The 25,913-nt window shown below is 36.0% G+C and overlaps 1 protein-coding gene across 1 annotated transcript in view; it reads right to left on the reverse strand.

Moving 5' to 3' along the window:
* Nucleotides 1-218: 218 nt before the first annotated feature.
* The window catches only part of HHIP (hedgehog interacting protein), a 102,133-nt gene continuing 76,438 nt past the window's right edge, over nucleotides 219-25,913 (reverse strand). The window contains exons 12-13 of the mRNA XM_081304307.1: nucleotides 13,659-13,807; nucleotides 219-6,121 (exon numbers count right to left, since the gene is read on the reverse strand). Coding sequence (XP_081160433.1) covers nucleotides 5,928-6,121; nucleotides 13,659-13,807 — 343 coding nt within the window. The 3' untranslated portion in view covers nucleotides 219-5,927. The remainder of the gene's footprint in view (nucleotides 6,122-13,658; nucleotides 13,808-25,913) is intronic.

The raw sequence follows: 25,913 nt of genomic DNA on the forward strand, positions 1-25,913 counted from the left end.
CGTCTAAAAGAAAATGAACAGCCAGGAAAACCAAAATACGTTAGAAGAATGAAACAAATAATCAATCTTTAAAACCAGACAAAACTAATCACAGATTAATTAATTAAGTCAGAGAGGACACAGGGTTTGCCTTTCATATTCTTTCAGGCTTTTAAATTATAATTATTCACTATGTAATGTTTTGAACGACCAACAATAAAAAAAATAAAAAATAAATTATAATTATTCAATTTAAAAAATTCTAACTAGATGGATGTCTTTGAAATAAATAGTCTACTGTGGCCTGCATAGGGAATCAAGTTCCATAAATTCCTTGGACATCAGCATCATTTTTCTTGTTACTTTCTGATTCCTGGTGAAACTCATGTCCAAACACCACTCATAACTTTAATGAGATGTGGGAAATATCTGGTATCTTATATGTTTGTCAGTTTGTCTTCTTGGTAATGGTATTATGAAAAGAATCCTATTGCACATGAAATCTTAACTTATTCCAGGAAGGTCGTGTCTCAGATTTAGGGTATTAAGTGAAGAAGCATGCAACATACATTTTGGCATAGACCATTCCAAACCTGATCATACATCATTCATGTGAATGGAAGCTACTGACTAGTTTTTCGTTTTGGTTTTGCAGTGTTGGGGATTGAACCCAGAGTTTTGCACATGCTAGGCAAGTGCTCTACTACTGAGCTACATCCCCAGTCCAGCCTGATTTGTTCTTTTTTTTAGTGCAAGAATTAGTTTTTAACTGTGAAAAAAAAAAAGCTTGCTATATTTAGCCAGTATGAATAGTCTTTCCTATTCTGTATGTACTATGTGCTAAAGTATGTGTGTGTGCTTACTTAAAAGGTTCTAATCAACTGAGATAACTCACCATACATGTATATTAACTTGCCTGTATACATACACATATATTTTTGGATTAAGTATAAATAATCTACATAGTCCAAAATAAAAAAGAAAACCCCACATGAGAAATAATGTTTGACTTTATGATGTACATGGGAGGTAATCTTTGAGTTAATGTTGAAATTAGTAGCATTTTTTTTTAATGCACTGTTGCCTGGCTAAAAAAAAAGAACAACAGATTTTAGGTGTAAGGTTTTATGTTTATGCAAGAGATTCATTATTTTTTCATTTTTTTTCCAGCTGACTGGTATCTGACCTCTACAAATGGTATGGGAAAGCAAGGTAAATGATGGGTGTGTCTTGGGCTCATATTTAATAAAGAATTTAAGAAAATTGTAAGTGAGCAAATCTCTCCATAGCAGCTAGGGACACTGCTGTTCTAAGAAGGGCATGAGTGTACACACTCCCTTACACTCCCACAAACACCTCTCACTTTCCTAAAAAGTTCCTTGAAGGCAATTTACAAAAACTATTCAAAGGCAATAGTCAAGAGGAAGAAGGTCTGAAGTTGGCTGGCATTTGCATTTGTCAAATTTCATGGCCATATTTTTTATATCTAAATGTTTCTTTTTCTAGGTTTCCCACCTTCCTGATATCATATTAATTACTGGAGGAGCAATAAAGAGAAAGAGGGTAAGATAGCAAACATTTATTTCTGATAGTCTCAGAGAACTTTCTGCAGAAGGTATTCTAGCTGTGTTCCTAGGAACTGACCCATCAATTTTCTGGATGTGGTACTTTGATCTGAGTTCTCTACAAAGTTCAAATTTAATTCCAGGGGTGGAGAAAGAAGATTCTGAAGTCTGCATAGAGGAACTATTTCTTCTTATTTTTTTCCCCCACAGATTTGGAATAATCTTCTTTAAAGTAGACTCCTTAGAGATGGCAATTGCTGGATAGGAAACAGCTACTCCTATTCCTGACTGTTAGCTTCAGCTATTGACTGGGGCTGTTTCAGTGTCTTTCCTGTGGCTACGACAGACTAGCTGCATGGGAGCTCCTGGACCAGCAGCCACGTGGCTCATCACGATTTCTCTAAGTGACTGTAATAGATCCATCTAGTATGTTATTTGTCTACTCTTCCTCATGGTATACAGAATTTGAACAAATGTGATACCAGAAGAGGGTATTTTTCAGGAAAATAAAGAAAAGATCATAATGAGCCAAATTCACAGCTACTGGCCCAGGATATGTAATTAATGGGTATAGTAAGGACAGGTTTATTTAGCCCAAACGGAAAGAAAATAGAGGAGACGGAAGAGGGAAGAGATTAAGAGAGAGAGAGAAAGTGAGAGAGAGGAGAAGGAAAGGTGGAGGCAGAGGGAAGGGAGAGGGCAGGAGAAGACCGATATCTTCAGTAACGTTCTAGACAAAGGCTCAGAAACTCATTTGTTAATCTCTCCACTGCAACTTCCCACGGCATGCTTTATTTTTCCTCTTAAAAATTTAGACATGGCTCCTCTTTTATGTGTTAAAGCTAAGAGACTTAACAGGAAGTTAAAAGACAAATAAAGGTTTAAATTAATGAATGTAGCATCTGACCAATAATCTTATACCTAGTCGACTTTTTGTAGGGTTATAATTCAGAGATCAAAACAAAATAGAAAACAAATGGATTTAAACATTTTAGTAAATTATTCTGTAATTATTTTCACATAAGTGCAGAAGTGATCATTCTGTATAAATGACTATTCTGTATATTCTGTATAGTATAAATGATATGCAGAGAATAGTTTTTAGCCAGGCTGTGTGTATGTTATATGTCTGGGTTTCTTTGCTCTCTTTATGAGACAGACCCACTAATCTGAGAAAACTTCTGAGTATTCTTTGTAATAATATAAGATACTTTAGAATAGCTCTACTGCAATAAAATTCTAAGAAGAAAAGGTATCAATGGAAGGACTTCTGCCATCACCTAAGTTTCTTAAGTTTTCCCTCCTTTTCACTTTGGTGATCTGCCAATTCTGTTTTCATCTCATTATCTTAAGTAAGTGTCAAGAAAAGAAGGTTCTATGAATCAGGACAAGAGTTTGGCAGAGACAGTGGTAGAAAGGTTATTTCAAAATATTTAAAACTACCGTAAGCATCATTCCACATTCAACTGACACCCGACGCTTAAGCTCTGAAATGGACAGGGCGTCCTAATACACATTCGTCTCTTTTGTTGTTTCACCTTTATCTTACACATTAGGATTCATATCAAGGAGCGTTTCCTTCTATTTTAGATTGTATACTTTATGAACTGAGCAGATTTTGCCTTTTGTGTGATGAAACAATTACTTTTCCCTAACTCATCCTTTTTAACCAATTCCTACCTGCCTCTCATCATAAATCACTGAGGTCATGCATTTAAAAAAAATCTACTTCAAAAAGAGGGTCAAAGAAGTTTCTCGAATTGGCCACTTAATTTAAAATGTGTAGCCATCAATTACCTTTGGTGGCTACTTTTCTCCTAAGAGCAGAAAGAAGTGACTCCAAAGGCTGGACTTTCTTTGCTTGGGTTTAATATCCATGGATCTTGCTATCTCCTTTTTAGAAGAATTTGGTCTTTTATTCTCTCACAATAGAAAAGACAGTGACACCTGGGGTACATGTGTTTTTCCAAGTCACTTGAAACTCTTTCACTTGGGAAACAGACCTATAAAAAACTCTGGGTCTGGTTAATTTAATATAGATTATTTTAAATAGGAGAAGTAATGGCAATAGAACACCTTTTCTTTGGGGGAAGAGATGGAGAGATTAATGATGTAAGAAGATACATTTGATTTTTAAGATTTCACTGACTATATAGCAGTATCCTTATTGTTTTCACTCAAACTATGAATGGGAGAATGTGTAATAAAACTGCACGATTTGACAGATTTAGACAGCTGGCTCCCTCACAAGAAGTTCACATTTTGTTAATGTCACCCACGTTGAATAAGGGATGATTAGATGGTAAGGTCCATTTACAAAAATGGTTGTCAGGACATTTTTTTTTTAATTGTAAAACTTTCTGTGATGGAATTCAGTAAAAGGGCTATGAAGAGAAAGCAATGGAGACAAAAGATTGCTATTAACCTACAGATGCAGGCTACTGCATGGTTCATTGCAAGATTTGTCACACTGTTGGGCCAATGAAGTGTTAGTGAGACTAGAAGGGACCACCCCTTTTCTGGGGTAAGAGGGCAATTTGGTCTCCATGCTCATTTAATCCTGAGACTTCTTTGAAAAGACTGCCAATTGAATCTAAATTGTGCAAAATTATGCATGCACTTTTTAATGCAGGCTATTGTCCCCGAAGCACTGAACCAAGATTTCTCAACCCATTTCCATTTGGCATGAGGTCACTTGAAACTTAAGTAATCATATATGGAAGACAAGAGCAGTGTACTTAACCAATCTTTCTACATTGTGGTTTCTATATAAATGTTCACTGTGCTTTAATTGTAAGCATCTCACTTAGAAACAACAGAGAAGTCCTAGCTATGAAATGTTCTTAAAAAATTTAATTGAGGCTCATATTCCTAAAGGTAAGAAGCAGGTTTGGAAAGTCAGCCAAAGCTGCATAATCTATACACTTCCACAATTTAGATTGCAGAGGAGTGGATGTTTACAGTAGGACAGCTACAGTGGGGTATGTGCTTATCACAGGTGGACGTGTTTTTTTCAGTAGTGCATAGAGGCCTTATAATTTTTTTAGAATCCAAATGGGAAGAGGTGGCCTGGGAAACCATTAAGAAAACGGTGTACCAGGCTTTCTGCAGTCTTGTTGGAACAGGTCATTTCTTTTAAAAACCTGAACAGAACATTTACAGAAAATTTATTGATATATTAGCCAGAGAGTATTTTCATTGAGTTCTAAAGGAGAATATACATGAAAATCCATATTTGGCAAGAATTATTATATGAAAAATTTGTACAAGTGACAGCTTACACAGCCCAGATTTGATATAAATGAGTGAGCTCTCTTCCAGTGAGGTTTGATTCAGTGTGGAATCTGTAACATTCTAATCACATGTACTCTGACAGTCCTGCTACGGTGAGAGGCACTTTACAAATGTTTAATGCTGCAATTTTATAAGGATTGGCTGTTTTCTTGCTTTTTCATCCGTCGTTAATGATTACATGTTGGCAAAGGATACATTGTTAGATTAGATCCACAGCACATTAAAGACTGCTTTCTCATTCCCCTTCTCTCCAATTAAGTTGGTGAAAAATGTAACTTTAGTATTTTACAGGACAGGGTAAAGGTGTTTCATCTAGGTGATGTCTATATTATAAAAATAAAATAAAAAATATAAATATGTAACACAAACCCAGTGCCTATTGTTAAATAAAATATACAATAAAAGCAGACCTTTTAGGAAGTTTTGATTTAAAAATAGGCTGTTATGATTTCACTATAAAACATTTGAAAACAATCTTGAGATTAAGCCAAAGTAACCAGATTGCTTTGCCAAATAAAAAGGTAAGTGGGTAGGTATCATTCTGCAAAGGGATACATTGATAAAAACGAAGATTACAATTTTATATCAAATTGTTCATTTAGAAATTCATCAGGGAGTTTTGAAACATTCTCTCATATTATAGTCTTTTAATATAAAAATATTGCCATTTTTTATTAGATCCATCAGATTGCACAGTGATGTTTCAAAACCTCATTAAGTTGACTTCAGTAATTACAGACAGAAAATTCCTGGGAAGTCAAATACTCTCTTATGGTGACATAAAAATTCCATTATCAATTTACAACGGAATTTCTGTGTCAATCACTCCACACAAGGAAGTACATATTTTAAAAACCCATCTGTTATGCAACCACGTGGACAGGGGTTGTGAGTGTGGGTGTGTGCGTGCATGTGTGAACAAACGTGCAACATACACACAGAGGATCTGCACATTTCTGCAAATTATTTTTAAATTAATAAAAGGAAATGAAATCACAGGAGTGTGTAGCAGGATAACAGTCTTTCTTTTTAATGACAGGATAAAAAATAAATGCCCACTGGAAAAGAATATTCAAACAGTCCCAGAAACTATACAATGTAACTTGTTAGATCCAGTAAGTAAGATGTCATGTCAATGATCTGATCAAGAATACCTGCCCTGGCCACTCTGCGGATGTTTCTGTCCACTTGTTCACACTGAGGACCAAGATATCCTTTCTTACAGAGGCACTTGTTGGGTCTAACACAGACACCTCCATGACGACACGCTGGCTCACATTTTGCTGGAAAGGGGAAAAAAAAAAAGGAGTAATAATACGGCTCTTATTCTGTGAGTCAGAAACAGGGCCGAGCAGGAGGCCAATAAATATCTGATGAATAAGGGAAGGCGAGGAAAGGAGGAGGAATGATTTGAAAGACAGACGTGCAAGTAAGAAGGAAGGTTTCTCAGATCCAGGGTAATTTGGAGACCAGAACTCAGGATAATGGGAGACATTTCTAGAGAAGCAGAGATCCTGAGAAACAATTTCAGTCCTCCACAGAACTGACTTCATTTAACACAAAGATTTCATCTTTTTCAGATCTCTGCTCCCCAGAGGCCTGCGGGAGGCCACTGGCTGGAGCATCTCCAAAGCAACACCCAGGTGAGGTCAGTTTTGGATTTCGGCTCCCTCAAACTCCTTCCCTCTGCTTGCAGAGGGCTTAGGGCACGTGCTTTGCTCCCTGATCACACCTTAAAGCCCACTTCTGGGGTAAGAGCAGTTGGCCAAGGAAGGACGTGCTAAGCAATCTTTTTAGAGTTACTATACAGCACAGCATTTCCTCATTAAAGAATGGTTACTCCTGCAATATAGGTGACTTACTCCTAAAATAAGATGCAGACATACATTTGGCATATAAATTAATTGTCTTTAACTGATAAGATAAATCTGGGGAGTGCAGCTATTATAGACAGATTCAAATTCCTTGAATACATTTCTCTACACTTTGAATGGCCAGGTCATTTTCATCTTTCTGAACACATTATTCAAAATCCAGGGTTCTGCAGTTGACACATGGAAAAGAAGAAAATAAAGACAATTTCTCTTTAAATGTTTGAGAGAGGAGTAAACCATGTGCATATACAAATCAAATTCCTGCTTGGGACAAAAATATCCTGAATAGATAACTTAAAAGAAGTTTTTTGTTTTTCTTTTTTTAAAAAAATATGTTCTTTTTAGATCTTAATGTGTGTGTGTGTGTGTGTGTGTGTGTGTGTGTGTAGATATACCAGGGATTGAACTGAGGGGAACTCAACCACTCAGCCACTTCCCCAACCCTATTTTTTTGTATTTTTTATTTAGAGACAGGGTCTCACTGAGTTGCTTAGCGCCTCAATTTTGCTGAGGTTGGCTTTGAACTCATAATCCTCCTACCTCAGCTTCCCAAGCCACTGGGATTATAGTTGTGTGCCACTGTGCCCAGCCTAATCTTAAATTTTTTTATTAGTGCATTTGATCATACAAAATAATGGGTTTCATTGTAGTATATATATACTACAATGAAATATATATGTGTGTATATATATATATATATACACACACACACATATATATCATACTTTGATCATATTCGTCATCCCCCCCCAGCTTTTCTCTAATAGTCTCCCTGTGACAACTTTCATGTCAGATTCCATATCCGAGGGAAAATATCTAAGATTTGTCTTTCAGAGTCTGTCTGATTTAACTTAACCATATGATTTCCATTTTCATCCATTTTCCTACAAGTGATATGATTTCATCCTTCCTTACAGCTGAATAATGGGGAAAAACATGAAATTATTTCCTCTAAAACCCGTTTTCTTTATTAGCCTTCTGAGTTGCTGGGATTAAAGGGGTGAACCATCCTGCCCACATGTCATTGGTATTATGATGGAGATTGCATTCAATGTGTACATGACTTTCAGCAATATTGCCATTTGAACAATATTAATTCTGCTGATCCATGGACATGGGAGGTGTTTCCATTTTCTAGTGTCTTCTTTAATTTCTTTCTTCAGTGTTCTGTAATTTTCATTGAATAGGTCTTTTACCCCTTGGTTAGATTTATTCATAGACATTTTAGTATTTTTAGAGCTATGGTGAATGGAATGATTTCTTTTTCAGCAGGTTTGTTATGAATTAGTGTATAGGAAAGTTGTTGATTTTCTTATATTGATTTTATATCCTGCTAATTTGCTAATTTTATGGGCTCTAGGAGTCTTCTGGTGGAAACTTAGGGTCTTCTAAGCCTAGGATCATCTCTTCTGTAATAGGAATAATCCGATGACTCCTTTTCCTATTTGTATATCTTTTTACTGCTTTCTCTTGCCTAATTGCTCCAGCTAAACTTTTAAGGACTATACTGAATAGGGGTGTTGAGTGAGTTAACTTCTTTGTCTCAGTCATGACTTTAGAGGAAATGATTTCATGTTTTTCCCCATTAAATATAATGTTGGCTTTAAGTTTGCCATATATAGCCTTTATTGTGTTGAGGTAAGATCCTTCTATATCTTTTTTCTTCAGGGATTTTTATCATGAAACCATGTTGAATTTTGTAAAAGGCTTTTCCTGCATCTATTGGCATGATCATGTGATTCTTACCTGTGATTCTGTTTATGTGGCATTATTATGTTTATTGATTTGTTTATATTGAACTATCCTTCCATCTCTGGGATGAAACCATGGTGTATGACCTTTTTGATGTGCTGCTGAATTCAGTTTGAAAGTATTCAGAATTTTTGCATCTGTTTATTAGGGATATTAGTTGCTAATTTTCTTCCCTCCCTCCCTCACTCCCTTCCCTCCTTCCTTCCTTCCTGCCTTCCTGCTTTCCTTCCTTCCGTTTCTGTTGTTTCCTTATCTGGTTTTGGTATTAGAAGGCTACTGCCTTCTAATTCATGGAATAGTTTGAAGTGCATTGGGGTTAGTTCTTCTTTAAAGGCCTTGTAAAATTAAGCAGTGAATTCCCACAGTTCTGGCTTCTCTTTGTTGGGAGACTTTTCTTACTGCTTCAGTCTCATTGTTTGTGATTGATCTATTCAGGTTTTTCATAACCTCTTGGTATCAATTTTGGTAGATAACAGCTATCTAGAAATTTATCCATTTCTTCTAGATTTTCTAATTTATTGGAATATAATTTTCAAAATAGTCCTCAAAGATCCTCTGGATTTCAGTGATATCTGTTGTAAACATCCCCATTTTCAACTTTAATTTTGTTAATTAGGATCTTCTCTTTCTTTTTGGTTGGTTTGGCTAAGGGTTTACTGATCTTATTTATCTTTTCAAAGAACCAATTCTTTGTTTCATTTATCCTTTGTATAGTTCTTCTGGTCTAATTTCACTTAGTGGAGCTCTGATTTTTTTAAAAAATTTTGTTTGTTCTTTTTAGTTATAATGACAGTAGAATGCATTTTGATGTAATATACACACATGGCATATGACTTCTGATTTTTATTATTACTTTCCTTCTATTGATTTTGGATTTGGTTTGTTCTTGATCTTCTAAAACCTTGAGATACATCATTAGGTTATTTGAGATCTTGTTTTGATTTTTTAATGTAGGCAGTCATAGTTATAAGCTTCTCTCATAGAACTGCCTTTTCAATATTCCACAGATTCAGGGTATATTGTGTTTCCATCTCCATTTGAGTCTAGGAATTTTTACATTTCCTCCCTGATATCTTCAATAACCCACTGATCATAAAAAGTGTATTGTTCAATCTCCATATGTTTGTATAGTTTCTGTGGTTTCTTTTGCTGTTGATTTCTAGTTTTATTACATTATGACTTAATAAGATGCAAGAAGTTATTTCAATTTTTTTGTATTTGTTAAGACTTGTCTTATGGTATGAGATATAACCTGTTTTGGAGAGAGTTTCATAAACTGCTAAAAGAATGTAAGAATGTGTCTTCTTCTGTTGGTTGATTTTTTTTGTCTAAATGACCTACTTGTGAAAATAGGATATTGCAGTCACCCACTATTACTGTATTGGGTCCTCTCTTTCCTTTTATGCTGGGTAGTGTTCATTTTATAAAATAGGGTGCACTGATATTTGCTGCATCTATATTTACAGTAATTACATATTCTTGGTGGATTGCTCCCTTCAGCCCAATGTACTGGTCTTCTTTGTCTCTTCTGACTAATTTTGGTTTGAAGTCTGCTTTGCTGGGTATGAGCATAGCTACTCCTGCTTGCTTTCAGACCCCATTTGCATGGAATATTTTTATCCCCATTCTTTCATTTTCCATTTGTGTATATCGTTAGTGGTGAGGTATGTTTTTGGCAGGCAGAACAAAACAAAACAGTTGTCTTGTATTCACCAGTCTTTGTCTTTTAATAGAAGAATTTAGGCCATTTACATTCAGAGTTATTATTAAAACTTCTATTAATTCTTGTCATTTTATTATTTTTCTAATGTTTGTGTCTTTCCTGTATCTCATATGCTTATCTCCTCTTCTAGTGAGATTTATTCTTTCCCATGCTCTTGTGGTTGTGTTTATCTTCCTCTTCTGTTTTTGAGATTCCTTTAAATATCCTCTGCAATTCTGGGTAAGTGATCATAAATGCCTTTAGTTTATGCTTATCTTGGAAGTTTTTTATTTCTTCCTCCATTCTGAAGGGTAGGTTTGCTGGATATAGTAACCTGGACTGGCAATAATTTTCTTTCAAGACTTAAAAAACAAAATTCCATGCCCTCCTGGTCTTTAGAGTTTCTGTTGAGAAACCTGCTGTTATTCTGGTGGGTTTTGTTTTTAAAGTGACTTGTTGCTTCTCTCCTACAATTTCCTTTTAACATTCTTTCTTTGTTCTGAATTTTTGGCATTTTCACTGCAATATGTTATGGAGAGGTTCTTTTTTGATCATATCTATTTAGGGTTCTAAGTACTGCCAATACTCAAGTATCCATCTCATCCTCAGAATTTGGGAATTTTTCTGCTATTATTTCATGGAATAGGTTTTCTATGCCATTAGCTGGTATCTGGTATCTCTACTCTGTTCTGAAGACCTGAGAGTCTTAAGTGAGTTGTCCCAGAGATCTGCATTTTTTGTTTATAGTTTTTTGTTTATAGTTTTTTTCTTTACAACTGTCTGAATCTTCTAATTCATTCGCCTTTTCTTCAAGCCCTGAAATTCTGTCTTCTGCTTGCTCTAGTGTATTGGTTGGGCTCTCCACTGATTTTTTTTTAATTTGGCTTATTAAGATTTCATTTCTAGGATTTATGTTTGGTTCTTTTCAAAATTTCTATCTCTTCATTGAATTTTTCAACTGTATCTTATAGTGTCTACATTAACGCAACCAATTATTTTCTGTGTTATTTTGGAATTCACTGATCTTGTTTTAAACCATTCTTTCTATTATTTATCTGGCATTTCATCCTCTTCAATATCTTTGGAGTCAGTTGGTACTGAGTTATGAACTTTAGGAGGTATCATGTTGACATGTTCTTTGATATTTGTATCTCTATGTTAAGATTTGTTTACCTGGTGGGTTGGATTTATCTTCCACTTTTATGTGAAGTCTTTTTAGGTCACAGTCTTCTTTTTTTTTTAAATTTTTTTTAGTTGACTTAGTTGACTAACACAATACCTTTATTTTAATGTGGTGCTAAGGATTGAACTCAGGGCCTTGCACATGGTAGGTAAGCGCTCTATTGCTGAACCCCAACCCCAACCCCCATAGTCTTCTCTTGATGATGGGTCTTGGTATAATGGATTGTTGTGAAGTGTTGGATATATTTCTATATGGGTTTCATAGTACCGATTCTTTGATAATACTTTGGTGGTAACTAGTCCACTTTGACACGATATGTACTGTGTGTAAGCCTGAGGATCCTTATTTCTCTGTAAGTCTCACAAGAATGGGATCTTTTTGTAGATCAAGCAATTGTGTTGTAGACAGTGGAGGTTATGGCAACACCCTCTGTGATTGCTTCTCTGTTCTTTTCAACCCTGTTTATCCAGAAAGGACATGGGGCAATCTATGCTGAAGCCCCTCAAAGGTGTGGTATCCACAGCCTTTGAGTTATTTCTCTCTGCTATTGCTTAGGGGTGAATGTTCAGAAATGGGTCTTCAGGGCCACTTGGTACCTACTTGGGGCCGGAGGTTGACTGGGGAGTTTTATCTTCCTTCCTTTTTCTTTCTTTCTTTCTTTCTTTCTTTCTTTCTTTCTTTCTTTCTTTCTTTCTTTCTTTCTTTTTTTGTTGTTGCTGGGGATTGAACTGAGGGCCTTGTGCATGCAAGACAAGCACACTACCAACTGAACTATATCCCAAGTCCTTTGACTTCCTTCTGAATGATTACTTTTATAAAATAATTTTGACTTATCTTACATTTTAAAACTAAATAGTGGCAAGATTAAAATTCTTCACTGAAATAAAACTTCATATTGACTTAAAGAATTCCTATATTCACTTATATCACATATTATTATTAATATTTATTAAGCCATGCATAATGCCACCAGCATTCAAAATAATTTGTTCACCCTTAGTTAAAATTTGTCACTAGAAGATACTCAATAAATGTCTATTAACTGAATACTTGAGGTGACATAAGAAATTAGACAAAATGTAAAGTAAAAATTATAACACAATGAATTCTATGTAAAAGAAATGGAGTTAGTACTGTCAGGGATCAATCAAAGGAAGCTGAAGGATGATAGATTATCAGATATATGAATATTATTATACTTGGACACTGATTCTACAAAAAGGGAGACAGAGAGGGTCAATAAAATGAAAGCACTCTTCTTAGATAATGGAATTATGCAATTTCTATTGAGTTTCAATTAGGAGAGTTCTTTCCTAGGTATGCAATCCTAGTACTAATCAATCACATAATGTTATTTATGTTGCAAATTACTTTGACAATTTAAGCTTAAAATTTATATTGTATGTGTAGCTTTAAATATTGGCTATTTTTGTTAGATAATATATTAAATAGACAAGTTATGGTTATACTTTTGAAACAAATATATCTTTAGAAAGCACAATAAAGAGCACATACGTATAAGAATACTATTAAATATTATTTTGGGGCTTTGCTTCTCATCAGCAAGAGGTACTTTTATAGCAGTGGTCAAAATATTTTCTAAGTAATATGTATATGCTGGTTGTCGAATATACATTTTTAACATCTATATCTTAAACTCTACGTTTTTTAATTTATCCAATTTTCCTACTTCATGCCAAGTAGAACTTAAACTTTGCACAAAATTGAGGAAATCTTATGTTAAGGGATAGAATAACCCTGAATAAATCTCCCTTGCTTTTTCTGAGCAGCTGCACACCTAGTCAATGGTTCCCAAGGGAGTGGCAAACAGAATTAAAAATCTTATAATATGCCCCCAGATAATTGCGTTTTCCCTTTTTATTTAGTAACACTCACTGAAAAACCCTGTTTTGAGTGTGGTGTGGCAAGAAAGTGAGCAGTAAAGCGAGGGAGGGCATTTATGGGGTGTCTGGAAAATGCTAGCACATGGGTAGGGCTCGAGTGGAGCTCAGGACCCAGGGCTGAGCACCAGTAGAGATGACCTGGTTGGGCTGTTTTCATTTTTTTACTTTTTGAAGGGACTCAAGTCATTTAAAGTTTTCTCATGTTTGTAAAGAGCTTACCCACGTGAATAGTTTACATTAAGGAAATGGAAAAGATTTCATGTATAAGTTCAGAAGCCAGTAGACATTCACAGTATTGTATTCTGAACCCTAGATGGTTCTGGAAGGAATAGCTAATGCTGAGTTCTTGAGAACCTAAGGATAATCCCATGCCCCAGTCTTTCTTATGACAACAAAAATACTAACCGATTCTGCAAAAGTCCCCCTCCCAGCCTGGACTGCAGCAGCAGGTCCCTGTGGGGGTGCAGTAGCCGTTTCGACAGAGCCGGGAGCACTCTGAGTTCAGGGTCTGCGCAGGTTGTATGGAGGCTCTGCATTCCGCAGGCATTACAGGTCTGTACAAAAGACAAGAGTTGACATTGTATTTTGGTTGAAAATCAGTATCGGAGTGAAATCTAATGGTTTTGTAGTTTAGTCTACATAGCACGTAAGACCTTTTTTAAGTGACTCAGTCAACCTGCAACTTTGGAAGAATGGAAAAAATACATACCAGTGAGGAAACAAAATAATCAGTCCCAAACCCAAGTGAACATATTGAACATTCTAGAAACTTTATCACAATCAATTCATTGATGAAAATGTAAATTTAATTATAACGGCATTTTATATTTGGGAGCTAGAATTTCTATTGCAATTTGAAAAATAAAATGTATTTATATTTTTAAACTTTTCCACCCAGATCTAAAAAAAAAGTTTGGGGATAGTACCTGAGATATTATATTTAGGGAGAGTACAATTTCTCTTGCCTTTGGTCTGCTCAGCAATATTACAGGGCTGCAGGCATTCATCAAAATGAACACTTGCAGCCTAAATAGCTTAGGAATCTATATTTGGTTTCACTTTACATTTCTTCTGAGATTATTTTTTTTGAAAGGTTGCCATAATATTTATGTATGTGTGTATTTGTATCATTGGGTCAAAATTCAAACTCTGCAACAAGAAAGGCCTGCACATAAAATGGAGATTTTTTTAATGTACATATGCACTGAAATCAAATTATTTTATTTTAATATGTGTGAAATAATTAGATTTTATCCTGTTATGGAGAAAATGGAAACATCTTATTTGCCATGTAAAAAGTCATGGTTTTTGTTTTCATTGTTCTATAACTAACTGCCATTATTTATAGAGGAAACCAAGAGCTTCCAAAAGATTTTCATGGTTCCTCTGTTTTTGTAACGTTCTTACTCAGTCTGAGTCAGGCTGGCCTCTGGGTCACAATTGCTCATTACCTAACTTTGGGGGAAAATGTGGCACTTTCAATGGTTCTGGGGGCCTGAGTGTGGTCTTTCAATTCAGGCTGTAAAAGAATGTCATCACCATCAAGTCACTGCATTAGGGTGGCCAAAGCCAGTTCTTTAAAGGACTTATTTTCTTTTAATGGTGCTAAGGATCAACCCAAGGCCTCCTGCATAGTAGGCAAGTGTTTTGCCACTGAGCAATAACCCCAATCCAGCTGGGGTCCTTAGGAACCAAACAAAGAAGGTGATCATTATAGATCAGATTACCACAAGAGGTAAATTACAGAGCTTCTTGAGATAAGCAAATAATTAAGCCCTGGAGAGTGTTTTCTTGAAACTGGTTACCTTGTTATGTCCCTATAGCAATGGAAACAGTGATAATAATTTGGGACTTGACCTCAGGCTTTTTCTACAATGACTCAAAACCATATATATTAAAAGCCAAAATACAAAACATGTACATCAACGTCTCTAGTTCCTCTTCCCATTAAAGTTCTACTCTGTTGAAGTCCTGGGTTTGCAATCAACATAGCAATTCTGAAAACTCTCATGAATCTAGTCAGCATCTTATTTAAATCTGGAAATGGTCGATGCACATGAAAGGACCTTAAGGAGTTCCATAAATGGAACATATTTCCATTCAGAAAGCATTCAGTGTTTTCCGTGTTTCCCCAAGGAGAAAGGAGGGACTGGGATAGGAAAGAGAAAATGTTAAACAGTTATACCAAGAAAAGTAAGGACATTATCTTCCCTGCCTTCTTGTTGTTGTTAAGGACCCCATATTGGCTCTATTTCTGTCCCATAAAATTCTTATTTCGCTTGTGACACGATGGTGGCATTTCTGGCCACCCGAAAGGCAATTTTTCAGATCTTTGAATCCCAGGCTAGGATCATTTATGACGTGGCATTCAGTAAATGGGGACTGTTCTAATCTTACCAGTAACTGATAGTATACAACTCTGTGTATCTAATTTCTATTCATTATCACTTGTTCACTTTCCTTATGACTCATTTAAGAAAAGATAAGATGGAAGTAGAATTACTAACAAAGATATTACAAGTTGTGGGTGATGCAAGATTTTCAGGCACACAGCTTACACACAAGTGCACAAGATAGTTTAGACCTCAGCAGATAACTCTGAAGAGAAGACATACTCTAGATAAGGAATGTAGGCAGATTCAGTATAATAGCAATAACTAGAGGTGAAGTGTCCAAGGGACACTGATTACTGTGCAGAGGGGAGATGAATGAGAACATGATAGGATAATTCTTTAAGGTAGAGCAGGGTAGGGTAGAGTATATCATTCTTATTGGCCTACTGACCAAACATTCACCTACGTGGAAACTCAGATTATGGAGGGAATTCTGAATTATTTTTTTCTCAAGATTTATTAAATGCCTATCTGCACATACAGCTAATTCATACTTGGGCTTCTTTATTTCCAGTTGTGTAAGACTGGAGGGCTGTGATGTATAAACATTTGAATTCCCTCAAGGTTTTTTATTTTTATTTTTTTGCATTACAATTCTTATTACACCTTTATACCACAATTTATCAAATCTCTGATTGTATATAAGGTATGTTGACACCAAATTCACATCTTCATACATGTATTTTGTATAATGATGAGGGTCTCCTTCCACCATCCATGCTATTCCCCTTCTCCCTCCCTTTCCCTCCCACCCCTCTTCCCTACCTAGAGGTAATCTTCCTCCTTTGCTCTTCCTCCCTACCCCATTTTGAGTCACCCCCCTTATATCAGAGAAGACATTCGGCATTTGTTTTGGTGGGGGGTGGTGATTGGCTAACTTCACTTAGTTTTAATGTAAATACTTGAGAAAGTTATCTTCTTTTTCTTTTATAAAGTTGGTAACTAACATTCCTCATTTAGCATGTTAAATAACTCTTCTCCCTCTTTTTTTTAAATTGCTTTTATTTTTTAAATACACAACAGCAGAATGCATCACAATTCTTATTACACATATAGAACACAATTTTTCATATCTCTGTTTGTATATAAAATATGCTCACACCAATTCATGTCTTCATACATGTAAAGCTGCTTTTTCCTTTTTTTTTTTGATAGGAGGGGAGGGGGGATAGTAGAGGATAGGAAAGGCAGCAGAATACAACAGACACTAGAATGGCAATGTGTAGATCAATGGAAGTGTAAATGATGTGATTCAGCAATCTGTATACGGGGTAAAAATGGGAGTTCATAACCCACTTGAATCAAACTGTGAAATATGATATATCAAGAACTATGTAATGTTTTGAACGACCAACAAAAAAAAATAATGATAAGTTATTGATTTAAGAGGATGAAAGTTACCTCTGTAATCCAGATTTTTCTTAGTATAGATTGAATTCTAGCATTCTATCTTCTCCCTCTTTTTAAGACTGTTGTTATACTGGGGCTCCCTTAGCATGAAATTTACATGAAAAGTTGCCCACCTCTTAAAGAACTCTTTGTCTCCTAAGGAATGAATTATTCTATCTCACTTTCCCCTTCTCCCTTGAAGGGAACGTATTCTGTGGGCAGAGTTATATACTCCATTGTCTTCAGCTCCCATGCTCTTGATGGGGATAAGACATCACAGGACCTGTATCCTCATGGAGACATGGAGGGGAAGATGGATGGGTAACCACAGAAGCTTGCTGTAGTGTGATCTTCGTTTTATTAACAGGTGCACACAAAGTCTCATAGGAATACAGATGAGGGTGGAATTGTTTTAGGATGGGGAGAAAAATGCCATATATCTATAGTTTCAAATTGTAAGTAGTGGAAGAAGATACACCACTTTGGTGGTTGTATATAGAGAGATGACACTAGAGTTAGGAAAATACTGCATAGACGGTCAATAAATGTTTATTAAATTGAATGTTTATAGTAGCAACTTTCTCAAATAAACTCTGTGAGAATAAATATTTCCTTTCTTCTCCTCATTTCCCCAGGACCAAGAAGAATATGTAGCCCATGGAAAATGCTTACTAAAAATCTATTGAAGGAATGAATAAAATTAATAAGAATATGAAATTTTAAAAGGGTATTTGTTTCTTTTTTATGCTATTAGGTATTAGGAATATATAAACAATTTAGAAGGATATCATTAAAATCTAATTGTTAGACTTTTGTATCATAAACTTAATACCAAAAACATTTGCTGTCTTTCTAGTGCCTAAATTAACTCAATTCTTATAAAATTCTTCTAAGACATAGCTAAATTTTAAACAATGCATTTTTATCCTAGTTATGATCCTAGTTAGTAAACAAAAGGTCAAAAAAATCAGGGTATGCTTGGCCTTAAGAGATAGGATTGTTTTCGAAACGAGAATTAAAGTCAATGCATTTACATTCATTTTTCATATTTGGCAAAGTCTGACAAAGACTGGTGACCCCACCACTTCTCTCTACACAATGTTATGGTGACAGTTTCTCTTCCACTAAGAAAGAGCATTCCCCCTTTACGTAAAATGAGGAGGTAAGAGAATGCAGTAGTTCAGGGGGATTTTGTTCCTAGAATCAGACCATGTTAAATATACATAAATACTACATGTTCAGACCTAATGGGATCTAATCAAAAATCTCCAGTATGAATCTGTGACAGATTAACTCATTTTCATACTTATTTTTATTAGATTGGAATATTGGGTGTTTAGTTTATATTTAATAAGAATCATTTAAATAGTTGTTCTTTTAAGCAATTATGTTTTAAGCCTTTGGACTCTTAGCTCTCCTGAATAGAATCAGAAATAGGTTTCAAAATAGAAGCTTAGCCAAGAGGATGTTTAGGCTTGCAGTAAAGAAAATATTGAGCCCATTTGTTGACAGCTATCTCCACAGCCCTGGAACTTAATTTAAATCAGAAAAACATATTTCCTAATCTCACATGACGAATAATGAAACACTGAGGGCCTGGTGCAGAAAACAGCCCAACATTCCTTAATATATAAAGCATTGTTTTCAGAAATTGAAGACAGTTTTTTAGAAACCTACTTTGGCTGGCTCTGTTTAGTGGTGCAAAGGTTTGGATACTTTCTTGAAACAGAGAAGTTGGGATGCTTAAGTAATTTAAAACACACATGGTATGTGATGACTTTTGTGAACAGGAAAGGCCAACGGTGAATGTCCCTGGGTAGTGGGATTATGGGTGGTTTTAATTGAATGACATTTAATGAATGGACAAGTAAATCAAGGGATGCAAAGTCCTTTGTGAATGTGTGTGGAAGTGCTGGGATTCATCCCATCTGAGTAGGCCGGCCCCTCAGAGTGAGCATGCAAAAATCTATTTTGTCTTTCACAAAAAGGAAAAGGGGTTCATTCTGAAATTTTTGTTAGGTGTCCAGATTTTAAATTCATTTTGTTGTAAAACAAGATCTATAGATTATGCATAATAATATGCATTCATAAATGCTGACTCATTGGAAGTTTTAGGAGATGTAATAATTCTACAGCCTCTCTTAGCAATCTCTAGAGGTGGGAGTTGGGGGAAAACTTGATGTAAGAACTGACTTCTTTTTTTTTTTTTGGTGCTGGGGTAGTGCTATATCCCCAGCACCCCCCACTCTTTAAAAAAAATTTTGAGGCAGAACCTCATTAAGCTGCTTAGGGCCTCTGTAAGTTGCTGAGGCTGGCTTTGAACCTGTAGTCCTCCTGCCTCAGCCTCCTGAGTCACTGTGGACAAGCATGCATCACTGCACTCGTCTTATTCTTTATCCATAGTCACACTGGGACACATGGAAAAGTGTTTCCTATGCCTGTAACATATATAAAACGATTTTCCTTCCATGCTTTTTCCCTTTCTCATGAGTTAGGAAAAAAATCTGTAAGTCTTACTATAGTCCCAGGTCAGCAGCATGAACATGACCAGGAGTTTCTTAGAAATGCAGGATCTCAGACCCTACCCCAGAGATACTGAGTTCAGTTCAGTCCAGACAGAATTCAAGTCTGTCAGGTGATTCATATGCATGTTCAAGTTTGAGAGGCACTATTCTAAATCAGGATCATTTTCAGCCAGGAGCAACAAATGTGGCTATTAATTATCGCGTTCAGGAGCTTCCAAGTACAGAATGCTCTGAGAACTTATAGTTGGGTGGAGTCTCTCCTCTGGACAGGGAGGCAGTCTTTCTCTGTCCCAGAAGATTCTCTGGTGTAATGAATTTCCCCACTGTACGCAGTTTGGTACACAATGATCATCTGAACAACCCATTATTTTAAAAGCTAAGACTCAGCACTTTTACCTCAAAAAGAATAAAGAAGTGGAAAATGCCTTGTGATGGGACATTCTCCTGTTCCTGTTCCTCGAGGCAGTGCCACCAGCACTGGATGATAACTGCTGTGTCATCTTTTAAATGCTCATCTTAGTGGCTTTCTCCAAGGTCAACACACAGAGTGATTCTCTCCCCTCATAACTGTCTTTAGATGGCTCACTGAATCTTTTTCCTGGACACATCAACATTTTTCTTTTTCTGTGTCAGTTTACTTACGAGGAAGAGAATTCAGGATTTGGATGGATTAACAGTATATTCTGTGACTATATTTGGCCATTTGGTCATAGATTTTGAAGGGAATTTGACATTCAAATTCATTTGGGGTGTTAGGAATCTCATGCACTTATAAAACAACCATATTATAGGTAGAATAGGAGAGGAAAGGGAATATATTTATTATAATCATGCAATTTTGATCCCACTGGGATGTCATGTCTGGATAGATGGAAATACAATTTTCCTAACAGTATTTTTCTCTTTGAAACATACCAAAAAAATCAAATGCCATTTCTTTGACATTATATCATATGTTCGTTGCAGAAATACTGTTCTATATATTTCCAAGTAAGCCTGACATTAGAATAAAGGCAAAGAATACTTAAACTCAAGAATAGCTCTGAATTTATGTACAGTACATATCATATTAAATTTTTTTCCACTTGTACTATATATTTCTGAAATTCTAAATTAAGATGGAGAAAGTCAATGTTCTATCTTACTTCTGGATAGGTCTAAAAATTTCTTTGTTTTGAAACATGCTGAAAAAAAAACGGGGGCTGGGCCTCAGCTTTCTTCAGCTGACCAACTCTATCTTCATTTTGTGGTTTTCTGAGGTTTAGGTCTCTTCCCTCACATGTCAGACTCACTTCATCTGATCACTAAGCCTGTTGTCTGGCTGTAACACCCGGACACCTCAGACTGAGTTGTTGCTAAGTTCAAAGGAGACAGAAGTCCACACAGTTATGGCTGCATAGTGCTAAAAAAATTACAAGAAATTTCACAAATACCTGTTTAATTTTGTTCTATGGTTAAAGATGCAACCATACGAAAAGCAACTGCTGGAACCACTTACATTTTTTAATAACTTCCATGTTAATTCTATCTCCATGACAGAGGTCTGGCTTTGCCCTTCCCAAATTTGAAAGATCAGGAAATATATGAGGGATCAAACAGCTTTCACACTGCAACTAGTCACAGACAGTACTGGAACTCTTTCCTGCCCTAATATTCTTCCCACTCACCTGGCCTTCTTACTTCAGGAAAAGATAACAAGGAACCCACATTTCAGGCCCTATTAATCTCACTATGCAATCATCATCACCTCAATACGCACATATCTGAAAAGGAATATATCCAACACTAAATTTATTAGCTTAACTCATTGTCTATAGTTCCATGGGAAAATAAGGATATGAAATGTTAATAAGATTTCTTAAAGGAAAAACCTGGGAGAAATGATAAACAAAATAATATTATCTACTGCTAGATAAAAAGACAAAGTCTAGTTTATCAACTTCCCTTAGCTATTTGTTACATTATGTTTGCAATATCCTGACTTCAGAGATTGGTCGACTACAATTATTAGTAGTAAATGTAAAATAATAGATGCTTCTACTTTAATCCAAAGCACAGGTTCCTGAAAAATCTTTCACATAATAAGGTCTCACAGATTTCCTGATATATTTCCTGTTCTGGATAGGATTTGTGTCTTCCTAAATTCATGTCAAGGACTTAATTCCCAATGTGGTAGGAGGTGGGCCTTTGGGAGGTAACCAGGTTTAGGTGACTTCCTGAGGTTGGAGCCTCCCAAACGGGATTAGTGTCTCTGTCTAAAAAAGAGAACTTCCCACTCACTCTCCATGGTGTGATTCAGTGAGAAGGCTGCTGCCTACAAGCCAGGACGAGAACCTTCCCAGAAATCTGACCAAGCTGGCACCTGATGAGAAATCAATGTCTGTCATTCAAGCCAGACAGGTATTTAGTTATAGCAGCCTAAGCTGGCTGTAAGACAAGGGTTTATGGGAAAATCCAGATCTGTGCCATGCTGTAAGTAAAGCATTAACAGAAACAAAAGTTACTACCTTGGGAGATAATTTGGGCAACTCAGCAGCTCAGCAGTAGGTGGAGTCTGCCTGGGGAGATTGAAAACAAAGCCCAGCATGGTGGCACAAACCTGCAGTCTCAGCCACTCAGCAGACTAAGGCAGGAGGATCACAAATTTGAGGCCAGCCTCAACAACTTGGTAAGATCCTGCCTCAGAATTTAAAAAATTTTATAAAGAGGCTGGGGATATAGCTCAGGAGTAGGGTGCTTACTTAGCATATCTGAGGCCCTGGGTCCAGTACTCTCTGAAGGAAGGAAGGAAGGAAGGAAGGAAGGAAGGAAGGAAGGAAGGAAGGAAGGGAGGGAGGGAAAGGAAAGGAAAGGAAGAGGAAGGGAGGGGGAGGGGAAAAGAAAGGAAGGAAGAAAGAAGAAAAAAAATTAGGCAAAACCAAGATGGTGATGGAAGAGGAGCTTCGAACTCAGCAAGAAGTACAACCCACAGAGAGCCATGTTGGGTTGGGGATGCCTCTTTGGGATGCAAAGACCAATAGATCACTTTAAAAAAAATTTTTTTTTAAGTTATAGTTGGACACAATATTTTTATTTTATTTATTTATTTTTATTTGGTGCTGAGGATCGAATCCAGGGCCTCGCCCATGCTAGATGAGCGCTCTACCACTGAGCCAAGACCTCAGCCCAATATATAGCACTTTTTATATGATCACCCGGCTATGAAGGTTATGCCTGGGCAATAGCTGGGCTCAGGATGTTCTCTTTTCCTTAACCTTCTGGCTACACTTCCCTGTAAGCTACAGAGTTTTCATGTTGTGCAGAGACATGAAAAGCTACATGCGATTCATATATTCATATATATATATATATATTTATTTTCATACCAGACAGACATCACTCTCTTTCATATTTGAGCTTAACAGTGTTAAAGAAAATATCACTGTAGCAGAACAGCGCTGGCTCAGAGGCCAAATCATAGTGATAGTGACACCTACCTCAGTACCTTCTACCTCAGGCCATTCATTCGACAATATATAATGTATAAAGTTCTGGCATGGATTTTGTTTTTTGTTCTAAAGTGTTATTATCTCAAAAAAAAAATTTTTTTTTATGTTTTTGATAATACATGCAATCTCCCAGCAGTAAAATGAGCTCCTGGGGGGATGGACCATGTTCTCATTTATGTTCTCCCTCCATAGCACATAACACTATCTTGAACACAGGAAGTACATAAAAAATAAATGCGGACTCATTAAATCAGAAACCTTGCATTATATTTGTATTTGCTTTTATATGAGGAAAAAAACTGAAAAATTAGGGTATAATCAAAAAGTCAATGCCATCGCTTCCTAATTATCCTTTTAACTTAAATGTTTAATTCATAAAACATGATTTATAAAAATGTTATAGTTCTAAATTTTAAAAAAATCTGTAATTGGAAAAATAATGTGCATGAAACATAATACCAGTGGGTTTTGTTCTAAATTTATCCATTTTTTTTTGAGACAAAATTAATTCAGGATAGTGACAGTAATATTAGTAAGTAGAATAAATAGCACTTTGATTACAACATAATTAAAAAACTTAAAGAATGCGGTATTTTTCTTTTAGAAATCCCCTGAAAAATAAAGTCTTATGTCTTTTCCTCCACAAAAGAACAACAGATCTACCAGTGTTTATTTAATTATATGAAGGTACACATTTAAAATATCATTAAATGCTTTAAAGGAAAATTAAAATTTGAAACAAGATTCTGTCCTACAAAAGAGCCCCCAAATGTCAGTTTACATTTTCTCTCAAGACAATTTCAGTGGCAAATTACCAAGGATTGAACTCAGGGGCACTTGACCACTGAGCCACAACCTCAGCCCTATTTTGTGTTTTATTTAGAGTCAGGTCTCACTGAGTTGCTTAGCGCCTCACCATTGCTGAGGCTGGCTTTTTTTTTTTTTTTTTTTTTTTAAAGAGAGAGTGAGAGGAGAGAGAGAATTTTTTTTTATATTTATTTTTTAGTTTTCGGCGGACACAACATCTTTGTTGGTATGTGGTGCTGAGGATCGAACCTGGGTCGCACGCATGCCAGGCGAGCGCGCTACCGCTTGAGCCACATCCCCAGCCCCTGAGGCTGGCTTTGAACTTGCGATCCTCCTGTCTCAGCCTCCTGAGCAGCTGCACTTACAGGTGTGCGCCACCAAGCCCAGTAAATGCCAAAATTTTGATGTTATACTTATTGATTCATTTACCAATGTTTAGAAAAAGAAGTCATTTAAGCAAGAAATGTTTTAACTCAACCCAAATGAATTAGCAACAAAATGACGCTAAGATGCAGGTATTTTCTTTGTACGTTATGCCTTCCTATAGAAAATGTCTTTTTACAAAATCTGCCTGCCTTTCTCTCAGGTACTGCAATATGACGTGTCAAGGCCTTTCAGTACAGGTCTTTCAGAAGGACTAATGACATCAGACTTGTAGCACTGTCCCCAAAGGAAGCATGGTGGGGGAGGGGTAGGCATGGGAATTGAAACAAATTCTTGTGGGCATTTGACAATAAATGAGTCTCAATTTAGAGAAGGTATTCTTCGTTATTCACATTCTCTGCTTTATATACATTTCAACAAATGCCATTTCTAAGTACCTATCAATTGTTTTCATAGCAATCTTTAGTTACTAAAAGTGCTAATATCCCAATACTTCAGAATTAATAAGAAAGAATATAATTAGTATAAAGCAAAATTCCTTTGAATGCTGGGATCATGTCACATCTCCAAGAAACAGGGAAATATGCATCAGAAGACATATATAGTCTCACCATTAAAAAAAGCGATAAGTATGTGAGATGTGGATATGTTAATTAGCTTCATGGAATCATGTAATCATTTCACACTTATCAAAACATTGTGCATATAGTTGTTTACCCCTCTAGCTTTCTGAGGTTTCAGTTACTTGCGATCAATCATGATCCAAAAATATTAACTGGAAAATTGCAGAAATAGACAATTAATACATTTTAAATAGATTTTTATTACAGCATATTGTTATAATTGTTTCACTTTGTTATTGTTGCTGTTAATCTGTCACTGTACCTGATTTATAAAATAGGCTATCATAGGTATGTATTGGGGAAAAAGAAGGCACACATATAGAGTTTGGTACTATCTGTAGTTTAAGACATCCTCTAGAGGTCTTAGAACATATTCTCCAAGAATAAGGGGAGACACTGTACACTAGATCATATACTGTTTTTATAAGTCATTATACATGCAACAAATCTGGGGAAAAATAAAGTTTAGATTTATCTTAATGGCTGTGGGAAATCAGCAGGGAAGAAACAGAATTAGTTGTGCATTTCATAAATATAAATCTATTAGCATTTTGAGAATAGGCCTATGACTATTAAAAAAAACAAACAAGACATATAAAGTGTTTAAAAGTAACATGGGGGCTGGGGCTGTAGCTCAGTGGCAGAGCACTTGCCTAGCATGCGTGAGGCACTGGGTTCGATCTTCAGCACCACATAAAAATAAACAAATAAAATAAAGGCATCCTGTCCATCTACAACTACAAAAAAAAAAAAAAAAAGTAACATGGATAGTAGCCAGGCACAGTGGCACAAACCTGTAATCCCAGCTACTTGGGAGGCTGAGGCAGAGGGATCGAAAGTTCCAGGCCAACCTTGGTAACTTAGTGAGACCCTCGGCAACTTAGCAAGACACTGTCTCAAAATTAAAATTAAAAAGGCTGAGGGCAGGGACAGAGCCCCTGGGTTCAATCCCCAGCAAAGCAGGATGGTTATATTTTTTTCACAAGTTATTTTATAATATCTTCTGTTTATTAAAGAAGACCAAAACAATACAGAAGGTGGTTCAGTGGAA

Source organism: Spermophilus citellus (genome assembly GCF_964194105.1).
Source record: "Spermophilus citellus genome assembly, chromosome: 8".
Classification (NCBI taxonomy): Eukaryota; Metazoa; Chordata; class Mammalia; order Rodentia; family Sciuridae; genus Spermophilus; species Spermophilus citellus.